Source organism: Columba livia, chromosome 8, assembly GCF_036013475.1.
Source record: "Columba livia isolate bColLiv1 breed racing homer chromosome 8, bColLiv1.pat.W.v2, whole genome shotgun sequence".
Classification (NCBI taxonomy): domain Eukaryota; kingdom Metazoa; phylum Chordata; class Aves; order Columbiformes; family Columbidae; genus Columba; species Columba livia.
The window spans coordinates 11,635,366-11,650,261 of NC_088609.1; the positions used below are offsets into that span (position 1 = coordinate 11,635,366).

A 14,896-nucleotide genomic window follows, 5' to 3' on the forward strand; every position below is an offset into this window, starting at 1 on the left:
ACCTAAAGCATGTCAGGAAGATCTGGGGGAAGAAGCTCCAGGGTGCTCACAAACCCAAGAGGAACAAGTCTTCAGCAGACACCCTAAAATAGGCATTCAATGACACTAGACCTCTTTTTTTAATTTTTACATTATTAAGAAGAATTCTTCAACAGTCCTGAGATAAATAGTCAAGGAAATGGTTTATTTTGCTTCAAAGAGATCTGAGTGAGTTCAGTATTTTCAAAACAGGCTAAATATGTAAATATGTAATGTAATAGGCCAAAGTGCAAACAAATGTTTTGATGAGAATTGTTCTTACCGTATGAAAACTAGTTTGACCTTTGATGGGGCAGTCTTAATGATTGCAGAAGCATTCTGGTGACTTCTTCCATACAATATTTGATTGTTTATCTGTTAAAAGAAAATGCAGATTTTGGTGTAAGCGGAGAACTACGCAGTGTTTTAATCTACACCACCAAGACTTCCAAATTTACTGTGGGCTAAAAAGATAAGACTCAAAAGTAATGTGGTCTGCAAAATATAAACTGGATATCTTTTGAGGGTCTTTAAGCCAGGAATATCAACATTGCACTGATATACTTGTCTGTAGAGTGATGTAGAGACAGAAATACCAGAGCTGAGGTACTAAGAACCTCTTTCGGGCACAGATGTGCTGCAGAAGGACATCATACGATAAGTACATAGGAGACGGGTACTGCTCATTCCTTTTGAAAGGACAAATCCTACCGTGATTTTAAGAACATCTTCCTACTCACACTGATTTCATAATGGGCCACAGAACTGCAGCCTTAGAATGGATTTTAAAATATTATATTTTCACCATCTTAGACTCCAATTTATCAAAGAAAACAATACAGTATTAAGAGCAAAACATTCCAAGTTTTCTTCTAGATCAATATACACCAGGAACCACTACAGAGATCATTTAGGTTTATTAGTCAGTCATCTTTTACCCTTTTTCACAGATCCATAGAATGGATTTTAAGTGTCGTTTCCAGATTTTTGGAAAACAACTTGATCTAAGAAGAATTATAGAGATATGGCAACAGCACAGGTTAGCACAGATTTTGAGCCAGACTCTCCTACACTTTACCCACAGGCAACTGGCAGTTCAGGAACACTTGCTGTTAAGATTGTGCTGAGTCCTCAGCTCCATGGAAGGAGAACTGACAGCCATGGACACAAAGGACACTTTAAGGACATGCCACATTGCTTTCGCTGTGATGGATCAAACACCTGAGCACAGCAACAGACACCAAGTACTTGGGACACTTTCGCCGCCTGCAAGCAAATGCTGCAGTTTTCAGAGGGAAATAGCTTGGTTTTAATAGAGTTCATGCTTCAGGACTTTTCTTTCTGTAGGAACTTAAAGTCTTTTCCCAGTTTGAGGAAAATAAGATACCTGCTGCTTCCTAGTGCCACCCTCAGCGAGTGGGACTTTGACAAGGACAACAACATTTTTGAGATTAATATAGTAATTACTTCCAAGCCAACCAAAAGCATACTGAAGACCAGACTACAAAAATAACCGTTAGTGTAAAATGGGATATATTTGAAGCATTTCATTCATTTCACAGGCAGGGCTTGTGTTTAACACCTTGCTTCACCCTCATCTGCCCACGATGTCTGAGTTTCTTGGGCTTCAGGTCCCCTCAGAGGTATCCTAAGAGGATGCTCATCTTTCAGCTCAGACATCGCACAAACTACAGGTATGAAGATCATATGCAGAACATAAGGTAGACATGAATACCACAATAAGCACAAATAAAGTAAAAGTTGAGTTGAGTGCTATGGGGAAAAAAAAAAAAAAAGTCAAGGAGATTAAGAAAACCCTTGAGCAGCCTCTTAGCTGTACCCTGATGATTTTCAGATTTAAAACTAAGTTGAAGTAAATGCTCAGCAAGGTGGTGTGTCCCCAACACAGGGATCACCAGAGCTGTTTTCCTTCAGTTTTGGCAATTCAGGCTGGAATAAGCATCAAGATAACAATGTTCTGAAGAAAAACAATTATTTACCTACAGCTGAACACCTGTGAATGAGAACTCAGAGACTAATTCAAAAGCTACATTTAACATCTTGTATTTTGTCCAAAAGAGAAGGCAAAATCTAAAGATGAAGAAAAAGAAACAGTAATGAATAGTATTTGAATTCATGATGTTAGTTCAGGTTCACGGTTCAGCTCATCCCATGTCTTGCCATCTAAGCAAGCACCAGAGGTTTTCAGGCGTGCAGAATAATCTGCGATTTAACTCTGCCAACATCCCCTCTCCAAGCATCTTGATTAGAGTAATGCACCTCTCTGGAGCTGGAGTGATCACACACTCTTCCACAGTGAATGGCCAGTTTCATTTCAATATTGCAATTTTTTTTCCTACTGTTCTTTATTTACCATGTAATATTTACATTCACATTTGATAGACGAATGCTGTTTAAAACAATAATGATAACGGAACCCAGGAACAGTCTACTAATGATTATAGAAGGACTTACGATTACTGGAAACGTTTGCGTTGGATTTTGGTTTTGTGTTCTTAGATGTTTTCATTCAAACAAGGAATAACTGAGCAAGTCTTACAGCCTTGTGTTACACAAGCTATTTTGTGATATTGGCAACTTTGCAATATTCCCATTTTCAATGGGTTGAAACAACATGTAAGTTCATCAGCTAAACAAGGACAATGCAAGGATGAGAATAAAACCCCTAACACTTGATTATTCACAAAGACTGAAGTGCAAATCATTTACCTACCAAGCTGCTTGCTGTACAGAAAGAACCAAGAAAGGTCCACAAGAGCCTGAGCTGGCGTGAAACACTCAGCACCGAGGAAATCACACCAGTTTTTGTCGGGGTTTAACGCGGGGCTGTCTGCAGCTGCCGTGGTTGCAAAGACAGGACAAGAAGCAACATCCTGGGCAAGACTTTGTTCATCAAAGATAAAAATCCAGTGGCAAAAATAAATGCTTGGTTGCATTCTGGCTTCAAGCCGGACTTGAAACTTTCAGTGACTTTGTTGACTTGACTTCTCCAAGTTCAGAAATTAATTATTCACTGGGAATACAGTATGCTTTGCAAATTGTTTGGATTTAGTTAAATTACCATCAATTTCTCTAAACAGCAGACTTCTTTGATTAAAATTTATAGTCCTAACTGTAGCTAAATTAATCCTATTCAGTAGATGTATCAAATAGTCCAAAATTTAATTAGCTGTGAGCTAGGTCTGTAAGTTATAATTATTTAATTACACCAAAATGAAAGGATAATCAAAGTAATATATCTCCACGAGGTTTTGGACTGTCCCACAGAGTTATTACAGCCAGTATTTTTTTTGTTGTTTTTAAAAAAGGTCATTTTCTTTTGCAAAGTAAATTAATGTTTCATTAGCTTCAGATACCATAGTGATGAACAAAGCACAAAAGCCTACTTAAATAAAACAAAAAAGAGAACATCTAGGGTTTCATAAGGAACAGCATTTTAAATCTTTCAAATTAAATAAAGTAACACATCAGACTAACCAAATAGTACTCTGAGAGTCGAAACCTATAAATCTGTGCTTTACTTTTTTCACTAGAGATTAGGAAAGAAAAACAAAGCTTTGACTAAGCAAAAGAAATAAACTGTTCTAAATCAATCTCAAGTCTTGTTTTAATGTCTCTTTATATAACTTCTTGGAAAGACAGGAGAGAACAGAGAAAGATAAAGCATGCTACAGGTATGAGGTCAGGTCAGCACACCAAGTTCAAGCTTGAATATAATCCTGCACTGGCTTATGGAAGATTTTATCACGTATCCCAAATGTACTGTTGCCTTTCCCAACAGAAGTTTTGTTTTAGAGTTTCATACACTGAAGTTGCAGAAAGTACAAACTCACTGAAATCTGAACTCTTAAACTAATAGAAAAAAAAAATTAAAGGATTGTTTGCTTCTCAAACTTCAATTTGCAGACAAGAACATTAGATATGGATTAAAAAAAAAAAAAAAGAATTGATTTTACTATGTGGCAGTAATGGAAAACCATAAAATTAGTATAATCTGATTTTTATGAATATCGAGTTAAATGATACCCAAAGCATGGCTTTCTATAACAATTATTTCTTTGCCTGTGTCCTTGGGAACAACCAGCTTTCTGATTACACCTTTAACTTATTTGCAGCTTTAAAAATCACCGCCCAACACTAATCTTAATTGGTAACCTGCACCCGAGGTACACGGAAAAAGTATTTGTATTCTCCTATTAAAAGACAAAAAGGAGACAATCCTTCAGTGTTACCTTCAGTAAACCAATCTGAGAACAAGAATAGAAGCTATAACTATTCTGTTTAAATAGGAATTTAAAAAAATATCACCACTGGAGTTAATCATTCAAGATGACTCTTGAAAACCCCAATCTATCTTCCTACAAAAACTGTACTACCTTTCTATGTTCATGTTACTGTCCCTTTTCGGGGGTAGTGCCACCTGCCTAATCCAAAGTAACTGTCTTGAAACAGGAAAAAAATAATAATCCCTCAACAAATAAACTGAGAATAAAACACCAGTCCCTCACATTCTAAACCAGAAGAGGCATCACGAATTTGGCTGGATAGCTCATTTATTTGGGCACAATATTGATGTATCTATTATCTTATCACTTATATTCATCTGAGAATCTTAAAACAGCAATAAAAATACATTTAGCACAAAGCCCTCTGGCTTTGAGATATGACAAAAATGAAAAAAAAAGCAAAAAAAGAAATATTTGCTCTCATGCAATGGACAACAGGCAAACTTGCACAGCGGCTCTGGACGACGACGACCGGCTTTCCTTCCCTAAGAAGTGCTGTGGCCTCCCAGAATAAAACATCTAAATGAGCGGTTTCCTTCCACCTCCTGCCCCATTTTCAGCAAGATAAGCAGGGACAGGAAGATGACAGAAAATCCCAGCATTGGTAATTCAGCATAACGGGGCTCTGAACAGCTTGGCTTATTAACAGAGCACAGTCGACTCTCTTATGAAGTGACGATGATAATAATAATAATAACAGGGTGGATTATGCAGTGTGAATAAAAGCCAGCAGCACGACAGAGTCCTGCAGAGCTCCTGAGCAGCAGGGTTTAACAGCACAGGTACAGCCACATGCAGGACATGCTGGGCTCAGTCAGGCTCAGGACGAAGCCCGGACTAATCAGATCCAAAGCGGCGCAGACACCTGCACTAACACAGCAAGAGCGCGAGGCAGGAGCACCACAGATGGTACCTTTTCTGGGAAAAACAGAACAGAAAAGCAGAACTTGTGTCAAATTCCGACCCAAGTAATTTTCTTCCACTTATGCAAATGGGATGAAATGACCTTCTCTCTCAAAAAGCTGTTTTCTCCAGCAACAGACCCACCCAAAATACATCGCAGAAGACATATTAAAAAAGGAATGATTACATAAAATTTTTTAACGCGACTTGCATTCTACTCAATGTATAGGCTGGCTTGACTTTGAAAACGAGCCAGTACTAGGCCCCCAAAAGACTACTGTTGTTTGCAGAAGCTAGAAGTGAAATGATGTTTCATTAATTCAGCAACAAAAGAGTTTGTGAATGAGGAGCTGAAGCAGTCTGGTGGCATCCCACATCCTTCAGCTGAATCCAATTAAACTCCAAAAGAAAAATGAAGTAATATCTATCTATCTATCCATCCATCTCCATCCCCCTAGCTTTACCCCCATCAACAGCCACGAGGAATAATCTGCACACACTAAAGCAGCAGCCATGGTTTCAAAGGCTCAACATGAACCAACAGGATTCATGGGGGTACCCCAAGACAGAGCAGAAATGCTAGAGGCTTCCTAAGATATGAACTTCTCTTGCTGATATTCTCTAGTATTCAAACCTGATGTGTAGTGAAAAACGCAGATGCAAATATAGTTAAAACATGCAATTAGACAAGAGTGAGGGTGGCATGTCCATTTGCTGCTGAACAGATGAGAATATTGGGGAATATGGCCCCAAATGACCATGAATGAAGTGGTTGCAAAGTCAAATAGCTATTTTTACCTATGGAAAAACTAAATATTTGAGCAATGGGCAGTGGCCAGCAGCTCAGTCTGCAGGCAGAGCAATTAAATACCTACACAGAGTGAAGCACGACCCAAAGGAAGAGAAATTGCTTCATCAGTAAAGATTGTCCACCGAGGTCTCTGAATGAGACAAAGAAACCACAGGAGAGACAAACGCTTCTGTGACTGACGACTACACTCACAGGCTTTAATTTTATGTCTTTAACTGGAGAAAACCAAACAACCTAGATTTTGTCATTTCCTAACTTCCAAATGCTTGAGTTTGCCGTTAATTTTGTTGTAGACGACACTGCAAGCAAAGCCAGTTGATCTCTCCATCACTGGTGGCATGAAATCATACTGGAGATATTAAAAATCTATCTGGACACAGTCCTGGGCAAATGGCTCAAGGTGGCCCTGCCTGAGCAAGGGGGTTGGACCAGATGATGTCCTGAGGTCCCTTCCAGGCCCAACTACTCTGTGATAATCCCATCTTGGTGGCCTGTGCACTTGTTGGGTATGAGGATTCCTAACGGTTACTGAAATAACCTAGTTATTGAATGTAATAGTTACTGAAATAAAAACCTGCCAGTGTAATTGCCCGTTAGTTCCATTTCAATGCTATTCACGTAACACTGAAATGCTTTTAAAAGACAAAAAAGCAGAGCTGTGAATAATTGACCACTGGTGCGAACAAGAGACGTCTGTACATGACTAACGCACAGCCCATTCCTGTGTAATACAGGATGTTTTGACACTGGATACAGACTCACCGGGGACTGTTATGAGATCACCATATCCTTTCATTACAGTAATGACACTTCTGCCCACTGGTGACACACCTTCAATGTGATCGCAAAGGTAAACAAGAGAGGTAGTTACTAAAGTCTCTTTGAACTTCAGTTTATTTGAAGTTTGGCATTTTTGAGGTGGTGAACATCACTTTCCTGACACTGGAGGAAAAAAAAACACCACATTTTATCTCCAACTTGACAGGGAGAAGAATTAGGGCAACGCCACCATGACTCATAACATGGCTCGTATATGTAAATCCCAATATTAAGATCTATGTGATTAACCACAGATGGTGCATCTTTCAAGTCCTGCAAGCAATACTTAACATCAGATCAAACAAACACTGCAAAGAATAACTCATGAGGTATGAGAAAACTTCAACGGATCCTTCTTTGTGGACAAGTATTGATCCAAAAGGCTCTGGCCTTTCCTCTACCATGAACTACCTGCTCTATGATATGCACAGAGGACAACAGTACCATGAGTCCTTTCAATTGGTATACACCCAAAATTTGACTTCTTGCCCCCCCGCCCCCATTAGAATTTGGTGCCAGCAACAATAAGAACACAAATTTGAAGAAAGTAATTTTCCTACCCTACTCCAGTATGGTATAGACCTTCATACCATTTATCACACTTAAAAAGAAAATAATAAACTTCGGATGGTGTTATTATTATAGCAAAACAAGTCCTTTTTTTGGTACTATGTGTATTAAAAACCCATAATTACAGAACTGTCAGACAATGACAAATGCTTAGAAAATTCTGAGTGTTCCCAAGGTATCCCCAGGCAGCTAAACTGCTCTTTCTGAAATCAAGAAATGTGAGAAAATAGGTGGTTCTCTGATGGCACAGCAAGTTGCTGAAAGATCAGAAAATCACCACCCATGGAGAGCAGTAGGTCAGCATATACCCGCTCCTCAGGGAAAGCTGCTCTCTAAAGGAAAGATCCCCAGGAAGGGCTGATTTTTTTAAACCACTGAAGCAATCATGACGGGGGGAACCGCTGCAGGTAGCGCAGCAAAGCGTCATTTTGCAACAGCCAAAAAAATCAAGACAAAATGTAGGAAATCTGTGTTTTCAGTCTGAAGGTGAAGCAAGGAGACAGGAGAAAAAGTGAAGACAAAATACTTGCTACTGAGCTCTCTTGCCTTATGGGTGAACTTGTGCCAGACATGACTGAAAAAAATAAGTATTTGAAGTTACGACAGATCAAAACAGATTAGGGCAGGAAATGTTATTTTCAGGATGCGGAGTATCCTTGTCATCTGTAAAAACACATATGGCAACTCTGAGTGGGTTTTGTTGTTTTTTTATTTGGTTTTTGTTTTCGTTTTTTTTTTTTAACGTAAGGTGTGAATTTCTCTGTGAAACCACAGATGCACTACAAGGACAGATTTACTGGCCCCTCCTGCCTTTCAGCAGTCCCTCCCTAAGCGTAGCTTGTGAACATGCTGAGAGCACAGACTTCACAGACAAGACATCAGTTTTCACAGGCCAATGATTTTTATTTCACTGAAAACACATTTACCTGCCAAAGGCCAAGTTCTCAGCTGGCATAAATCAGCGCAGCTCCTTGCCTCAGCCACCTCATTCCATTTGCAGGCTTTATTTAAGGTTCATGTGATGGCTTCACGTATGCCTCTCCCTCTCTCCATACAAACACTGCTTAGTAGTTAAAGGAAACACCAACCTCTAGAAGTTCATCGCCAATGTGCATCCTCCCGTCTCGTCCCGCAGGTCCATCTGGGTTGATACCAACTACGAAGATGCTCATACGAGAACGGTCCTTGTTGCCGGCAAGACTCAGTCCGAGCCCATTTTTGTCTTTCTCAAGCTCAATGATGTGCAACTCTCCTGGTAGATCTGCATATCTTTGTCTGATTTTTTCTATAAAGATCAAACGTGAGAAGTTACAACATAAAATAACTTGCATGCAAATGTTCAGGAACACATACAAATAAAAGCTAGAAACTGATGGCTTTTCAGCATTTACTCTTTCTAGCACAGACTCTAAAATACCATTTGCTGTGCCCGTATCACTCACACAGCAAAATGTGGCATCATCTGCAAATACTATTCACATTAAAACTGCACTATTTTAATTATTTGCACAACAGGCTGGTTCTAAACCTTTTTTGTTTTTTTGATAAGAGAGTAAACATGGGCATTCCAGAGGCACCTCAATCTTCCCTTACAAAAACCTATGACTTCAGGAAAGTCTCAAAGTCAGAGCTGGTTAATTAACCCCTGTGGGAAACTGAAACGCTTACATTGCAAACACACTGCAAACTCACATCTTGAGGTACAATCTTTTGCTTCTTTCTGGTGACTCAGGAATATCCTTACCATGCTCTGCTTAACATGATGTGCTCCTGTGCAGACGATTACTCAAAGCAGATGTCAGTGACAATGTACATGATTGATTCCATTTTTAAATGCAGCCTCACTTGATATTAAGGTAGCTATTTGTCTTTCATCTACATTTCAACCATCTCTGTGACACAGTGCAACATACTTAAGAAGTTTTTGGGAGCACCCTGCGTGTTTGTGGACACTGACAGTTTAATCTGAACATCTTTTCACCACTGACATACAAACGTGTAACTGCTGCTGCGAGGGTCAGTCTCAGCAAGGGTATATTTTTTTCTGTCTGATGGTTCTTGACAGATTTTTAAAGCCACCTTCGTAACACTACCTGCATTCCAATGCTTCAGCTGGGCCACACATTAAAAACCAGCAAGTCAAAGTAGTTTGCTGTGGCTGGATGTCACCTTTATACAGAGCCCAAGGTGAAAGAAACTGCTGCATTATGCATTAAGAAGAGAAATAAGAGGTATTATATGTTGAGCCATATCCCTGAGTCAGCAGCAGTAGGTAGATCAATATTAGCTCCTACCATCCTACTGGTGAAGCGTATTTTAATAGTATGATTTAACTGCTGTAGTGAATGTTCCCATGACAACAAGGAAGAGGGGACAGAGCTGGGGAAGGTGAGAGGGAAGCAACTAAAAAGTGAATAAAAAACTGCTGAGCAGAAAGATGAAGTAGAACTGTTCCTTCCACAGCTCCTGTGAATAAGCCAAACTCAGCTCGATCCCAGTGGGTTTCCTCTCCAAGGGTCCTTTCTCTTGTTTCCAACCCCTGATGCACCCAAGAACATCATCTACACCCAGAGCAACATGGCCAACAACCAGCTCTACTGTCGCTGTATTTACAGGCCGGCATTTTCCTGCCACGCTCAAAATCTCCGGTGGCCTGGAACCTGAGCCTAAATTCCTGGGCGTGTGTGTTAAGGGTGAGATGTTATCCCTGGAAAGCTGTAAAGCCCAACAGAGGTCTGCACAAAATCAGAACATCATAAAAAATTAGAAAATTCATTTGTTGCTATCAATTATGTGCCAAAAATGCGTATAGCTGCATTAAATTGTAATCCATGTAGCTGCATAGGTCTTTAATATATTTCTTACCTAATGGGGTCAAAATGTAATTAGAAGTGTGATTTGCTACTTGAATTTGGAAAGTGGCGTGTGTTTTTCTTTTTTATGCTTAGTATGCAGGATACCTCCTGCTGAAAAACAGCAAGTGAGGAAAGGTCTCAAAAACGGCGCTTCTGAAAGCACAGCAGACGTAAGCACATATGCAGCCTTTTATTCACACCGCTGAGGTTTAACGTTCTTTTCCCATTAAGCAAAGTCCAGACCTGAAGAACATTAAGACGTTTTCTGCCCACTGCAATTAGACAAACAACTCATTACAGCGCAGCAGGCAGCTGCAGCCGATCCCAGCTGTAAGAATATTAAGAACAGGCCATCAGCAGAAAAGGGATTTCTTGGTGGATAAAGCAAAGGATCAGGGCTCTGGAGGGTGCTGCTGACTGGTCCCTGCTCTGCCACAGCTCCTTCCATTGCTGGTTTTACAGGGACAAGACATCTCACTTTCATTTGCGAGGAGCAAAGCACACACCTAAAGCAGGTTTTTAGCAACACTGACTCGGACACAGAGAAAGGACGTGAAGGGACAAGGAGAAAACACGTTTAAACACCATACAGATGAAACCGCACATCTTCAGAGACTGCTCCAGAACTCATTTCTTGCTTGTTAGTAAAATTCCTTGAAATTCCCCAATACAAGCCTGGCGCAGGAGCAGCTCTGGGACACCGTGCATGGGGACACATCGCTCCAGCCTCTCGTCACAGCCACGTGGCTCCCCAGTATGTCCGTAAACTGCAGTGTTTCCTCCCACCACAGCAGCACAAAATGCGCTTTCTCACATAGGAAAAGTGTCAGCTGTTCAGAAGTATGTGTGTGTTCCTGTTCCACCCTGGGCTGAAGCCAAAAGTAAATTTTATTCTTTCAAAAATTAGTAGTTAGGGCAATTGCCTGGGATGAAACAGAGCCCAGGGAGAGTTTCTGGTTTGCCTGTACTGGGTCAGGACTGAAAACCTGGTGAGATGATGCCCAGGTCAGCGCTCCAGCTCTTCCAGTCATCGCCCCTGTGGAAATTATTCTTTGTGTAAGAAAAATGTATCTCAGCAAAAAATAGAGACCAACTCCAGAGGTCAGCAAGTTGCTTTATGTGTTAAGAGGGCTATGTGGTTCTTTTTGTTTTTTCCTTTAAAGGGTTTTCCTAGGTTGTTTGAAAAAAATCCATATTTAAACCAGACAGAAACCTCTCATGTGAACTAAGCGCTTTGTTAAATTATCACATCCATTTATGAAGCAACTATTGAGGTGACTGGAGTGAAGCAGTGGATGACTACAGAGGAAACAGTGAAGACGCCACGTGCCAAGTGCTGTTTCCAGGCTGGTGGGAGGGCACACGAGCCTGTGTGTACATACTCACACACGCAGGGACAACAGAGATACTCCTGCTTTTCCAATGGGGCCTCCCTTCGCAGTTCTGGCTGCCTCCTCCCAGAGCAACAGAAGGTTCTGGCTCTCGCCAGCCCCACCTCCCACAATTAAACCCTTCCCCGGGCCATCCTCGCCAGCCAGCCAGTGTAAATGATAACGCGCTATTCCCACCGGCGTCCTTGTGTTACTCAGCCAATCTGCACACAAATACCCTTTGGGCATCCAGCTGACTTCCTATCACATTGTAATCGTGTTCTCAGTTTGCCTCTTAATAAGAATCTCATAAGATTATTTTAAACAAGTATTTACTGCTTAAACAAACGTGCATCTAAGGCATCTTCTTTTTAATGCCTTTTTCAGCTGTTTTTTCTGCCCTCCAGCTGGTATCACTTTTCAGTTCTCTGCCTAGCATTGGGGAGCCAGTTAGCATCTGCTTTTGCAAAGAATTCCATTATCTGCCTTCATTACCAGATACTTTACACGAGGCAATTGTAATTCTGTTGTTGCTGCATTACACATGGGACACGGCGTTCCTTGTTTTTGGCACTACTTGGAGTTGTTTCCACATTCGGTGACAATGTGCCTATCACAACTTCTGCAAACATATCTCAAATACATTTAACTGGTTTAGGTTGCATCCAGTTTCTTTGAAAAAATACCGTACAGATGTAAGGTGAACTAAAAGCACAAGTATATGCTGTGGCGATCCCCCCTGCGGTAATATTTCCCCGTTACATTAGCAGACAATTACATTTCAAAGAAAAACCCTGGAAATGGAAGACAACCGCTTTCAAACAATATACTATTATGCTGCTGCATATGCTCCCCTGCTTCAGCCTCAATTCCTATTATATTAAACAGAGAGATAAAAGAAATAAATGCAGACAATATGGTCAGGATATTGGAGTTTGCATGATCAAGTACTGCAACAAATACACAATTTATCTGCATGGAAAAAACAGACACCACTCCTCAGGAAGGCAAAAAGCCCTTTAAATTACAAAGATATATAAAGCACTTGGAAAGGGCTGGAGAGCCTGTTTCCCAAACACGCTCCAGTTCGATGAGCTGAAAGGGAAGAGGTGTTTCTTTTGGAAATGGTGTCTCCGCACGATGCAAATTAGAACCCATCTAGAAAGGTAAAAAGAAAAAAAAACAAGCTCTGGATGACTCAGCTAGGTGATCTGGTTTACTACCAAATGCTCACATTAAAACAGTCAAGGCTGAGAAAAAAAAGGAGGAAAAAACCACCACAGCAAGAAATGACAGACAATATTTGTACAGAGAAGGCGATACTGAGGATTTTACATCCCTCTTGTGTTACCTCAGGTAACTATTAGCAACATATGCTGGATTTTGGAGACTTTACAGTGGTTTCATTTCCCAGCCTGTGTTCATTTTAATGGTGTTAGTCACCATTTTTATCACATAACACATAACACGGTTACAGTCTCAGCCTTTTCGGAGATTACTCTGCTCAGACAGCAGCGCTGCAGCATCACAACCAGTTTTTCATTTAGTAGTGATAGATATCAGAATGCAGCCAGCATCCACTACACAGAGCCAACCTTGCATATCAAACAACTAATTTCCTTCTTGATTTCACTATAAATATTAAAAAAAAAATGTAGGGAATCCCTTGAAAGCTAACCCTAGAGCTGTGAGGGCAGCACGTCTAATTTACTGATCACAGTTTACAAGAACCTAAATAAGCACATTGAAGGGGCCATAACTGAACAAATGGGGTTTAGAATTCTCCCACTACTAATAATATAATAAGCTTATTGTTCTAATCTTCCCATTAGCGCTCTATTCAGCTCCAAGGAGGCAGACGGATCTTCAAACGTTATCTCAAAAGCAGTGCACTTGTCCGTTTTCATAAGCTTTAAACTAATAAATAGAGAGAATTTCTGTTATGCTTTCTGAAATCCCATAAAATCATTTCTATTCTTCTCTCAGTGACCAGCATGCATGAGAAAAACAGGGCAGTTGGGTTCAAAACTGGCAAATTTAAATGGAAGAGCCAGAGATTGTGTTCTGACCAGTGCCCCACCCCAGGTTGGTGAAAGGACAAGACAGAACGTGCTGGGGCTCAGGTTTTCCTAACGCAGTTCTCTCCAAACCCGTGGGCAGGGAGCATCCCTGCAGTGGGATCCCCACCTGAGCCAGAAACTCAGCATCTCCTACAACCTCCAGCCACGCCATCCCTTTGGTAACGCTTCACTTCACGTACACTGTTTGGAAGTCATTTGCCAAAACTGCAGCGACGATTTTCAGAGAAAAATAAAACCCAGCGGTTTCTATTATTCTTTGGTACACTTCAGCTAACGCTCTCACCCCAGGCCCAAGTCTTTCATATAAAAGGAAGGAAAAAAAAACAGAGTTCCCTGGCTCCATCTCTCCCCTTCCTCCCCAAAATACCATGAAGCCAAAATATTGTAGCATTACTTCTAAATACATGAGGCAGAAAGCAAGCACAAGGTGCCACTTGCACAAATACAACTCATGAAAAACAAACATGCATTAAACTCTCCTGATACAATATTCTTACCCTAACTTGAAGACCTATTTCTTCTTTGTTTTTTGGCATAGGAAGGATTCAAGCCATCATTTGGGATCTCTGAGTTTCTCCCCTTCTAACTGCTCCCTGCAGCTCAGGCTCCCATTCCATTTGGCTCCTCTCCTGCAGCAGCTTCTCAGCTCATACAAGAAAAACTTTCCTTTTCCTCCAATGCTTTCCTTAAATCCCACTTGTCCCTCACGTCACCCTTCCTACACAGAAGGTAAAGATTTCTACTAGTGATTTTTACCTAATCCAGGAAGCTGCGTATAATGAGTCTCCACAATCCACTTCAAGTACCATTTCATTTTGTTCCTGTGAGCAGGTGACATTTAGAAACAGTTATCATCAATTTTTTTTCTTCTGACAATCAAGGAGAGAGAAAAGCAACATTTAGCCCGGGCTGAAAAGCAGGGTAACTGCAGCCTATAACATCAGGGAGCATCCCCAACGCTTGCACCACCTCACATCAACATTTTGAACAAATGGAGCACTTGCCAACAATTTTTTTCTTATTTCAGGCCCAAAGCTTCATTCTAAAGCTGCAGTTCTGTTACACAACATTTAAGTTCTCTGAGGAAAGCATATTGTATGTTTTTCTTTTTTAATTAGATGACAAGGATGTGTCGAGTCTATTCATACCAATATCTGAGACC

General features: G+C 40.6%; 1 protein-coding gene across 7 annotated transcripts in view; it reads right to left on the minus strand.

Moving 5' to 3' along the window:
• Positions 1-14,896, minus strand: part of PATJ (PATJ crumbs cell polarity complex component) — a 149,032-nt gene that overhangs the window by 50,060 nt on the left and 84,076 nt on the right. For all 7 annotated transcript variants that reach the window (XM_065070904.1, XM_065070899.1, XM_065070902.1 and 4 more), the window contains 2 exons: positions 8,517-8,713; positions 302-393 (listed from right to left, as the gene is read on the minus strand). In XM_065070904.1, the coding sequence (XP_064926976.1) occupies positions 302-393; positions 8,517-8,713 (289 nt within the window). The remainder of the gene's footprint in view (positions 1-301; positions 394-8,516; positions 8,714-14,896) is intronic.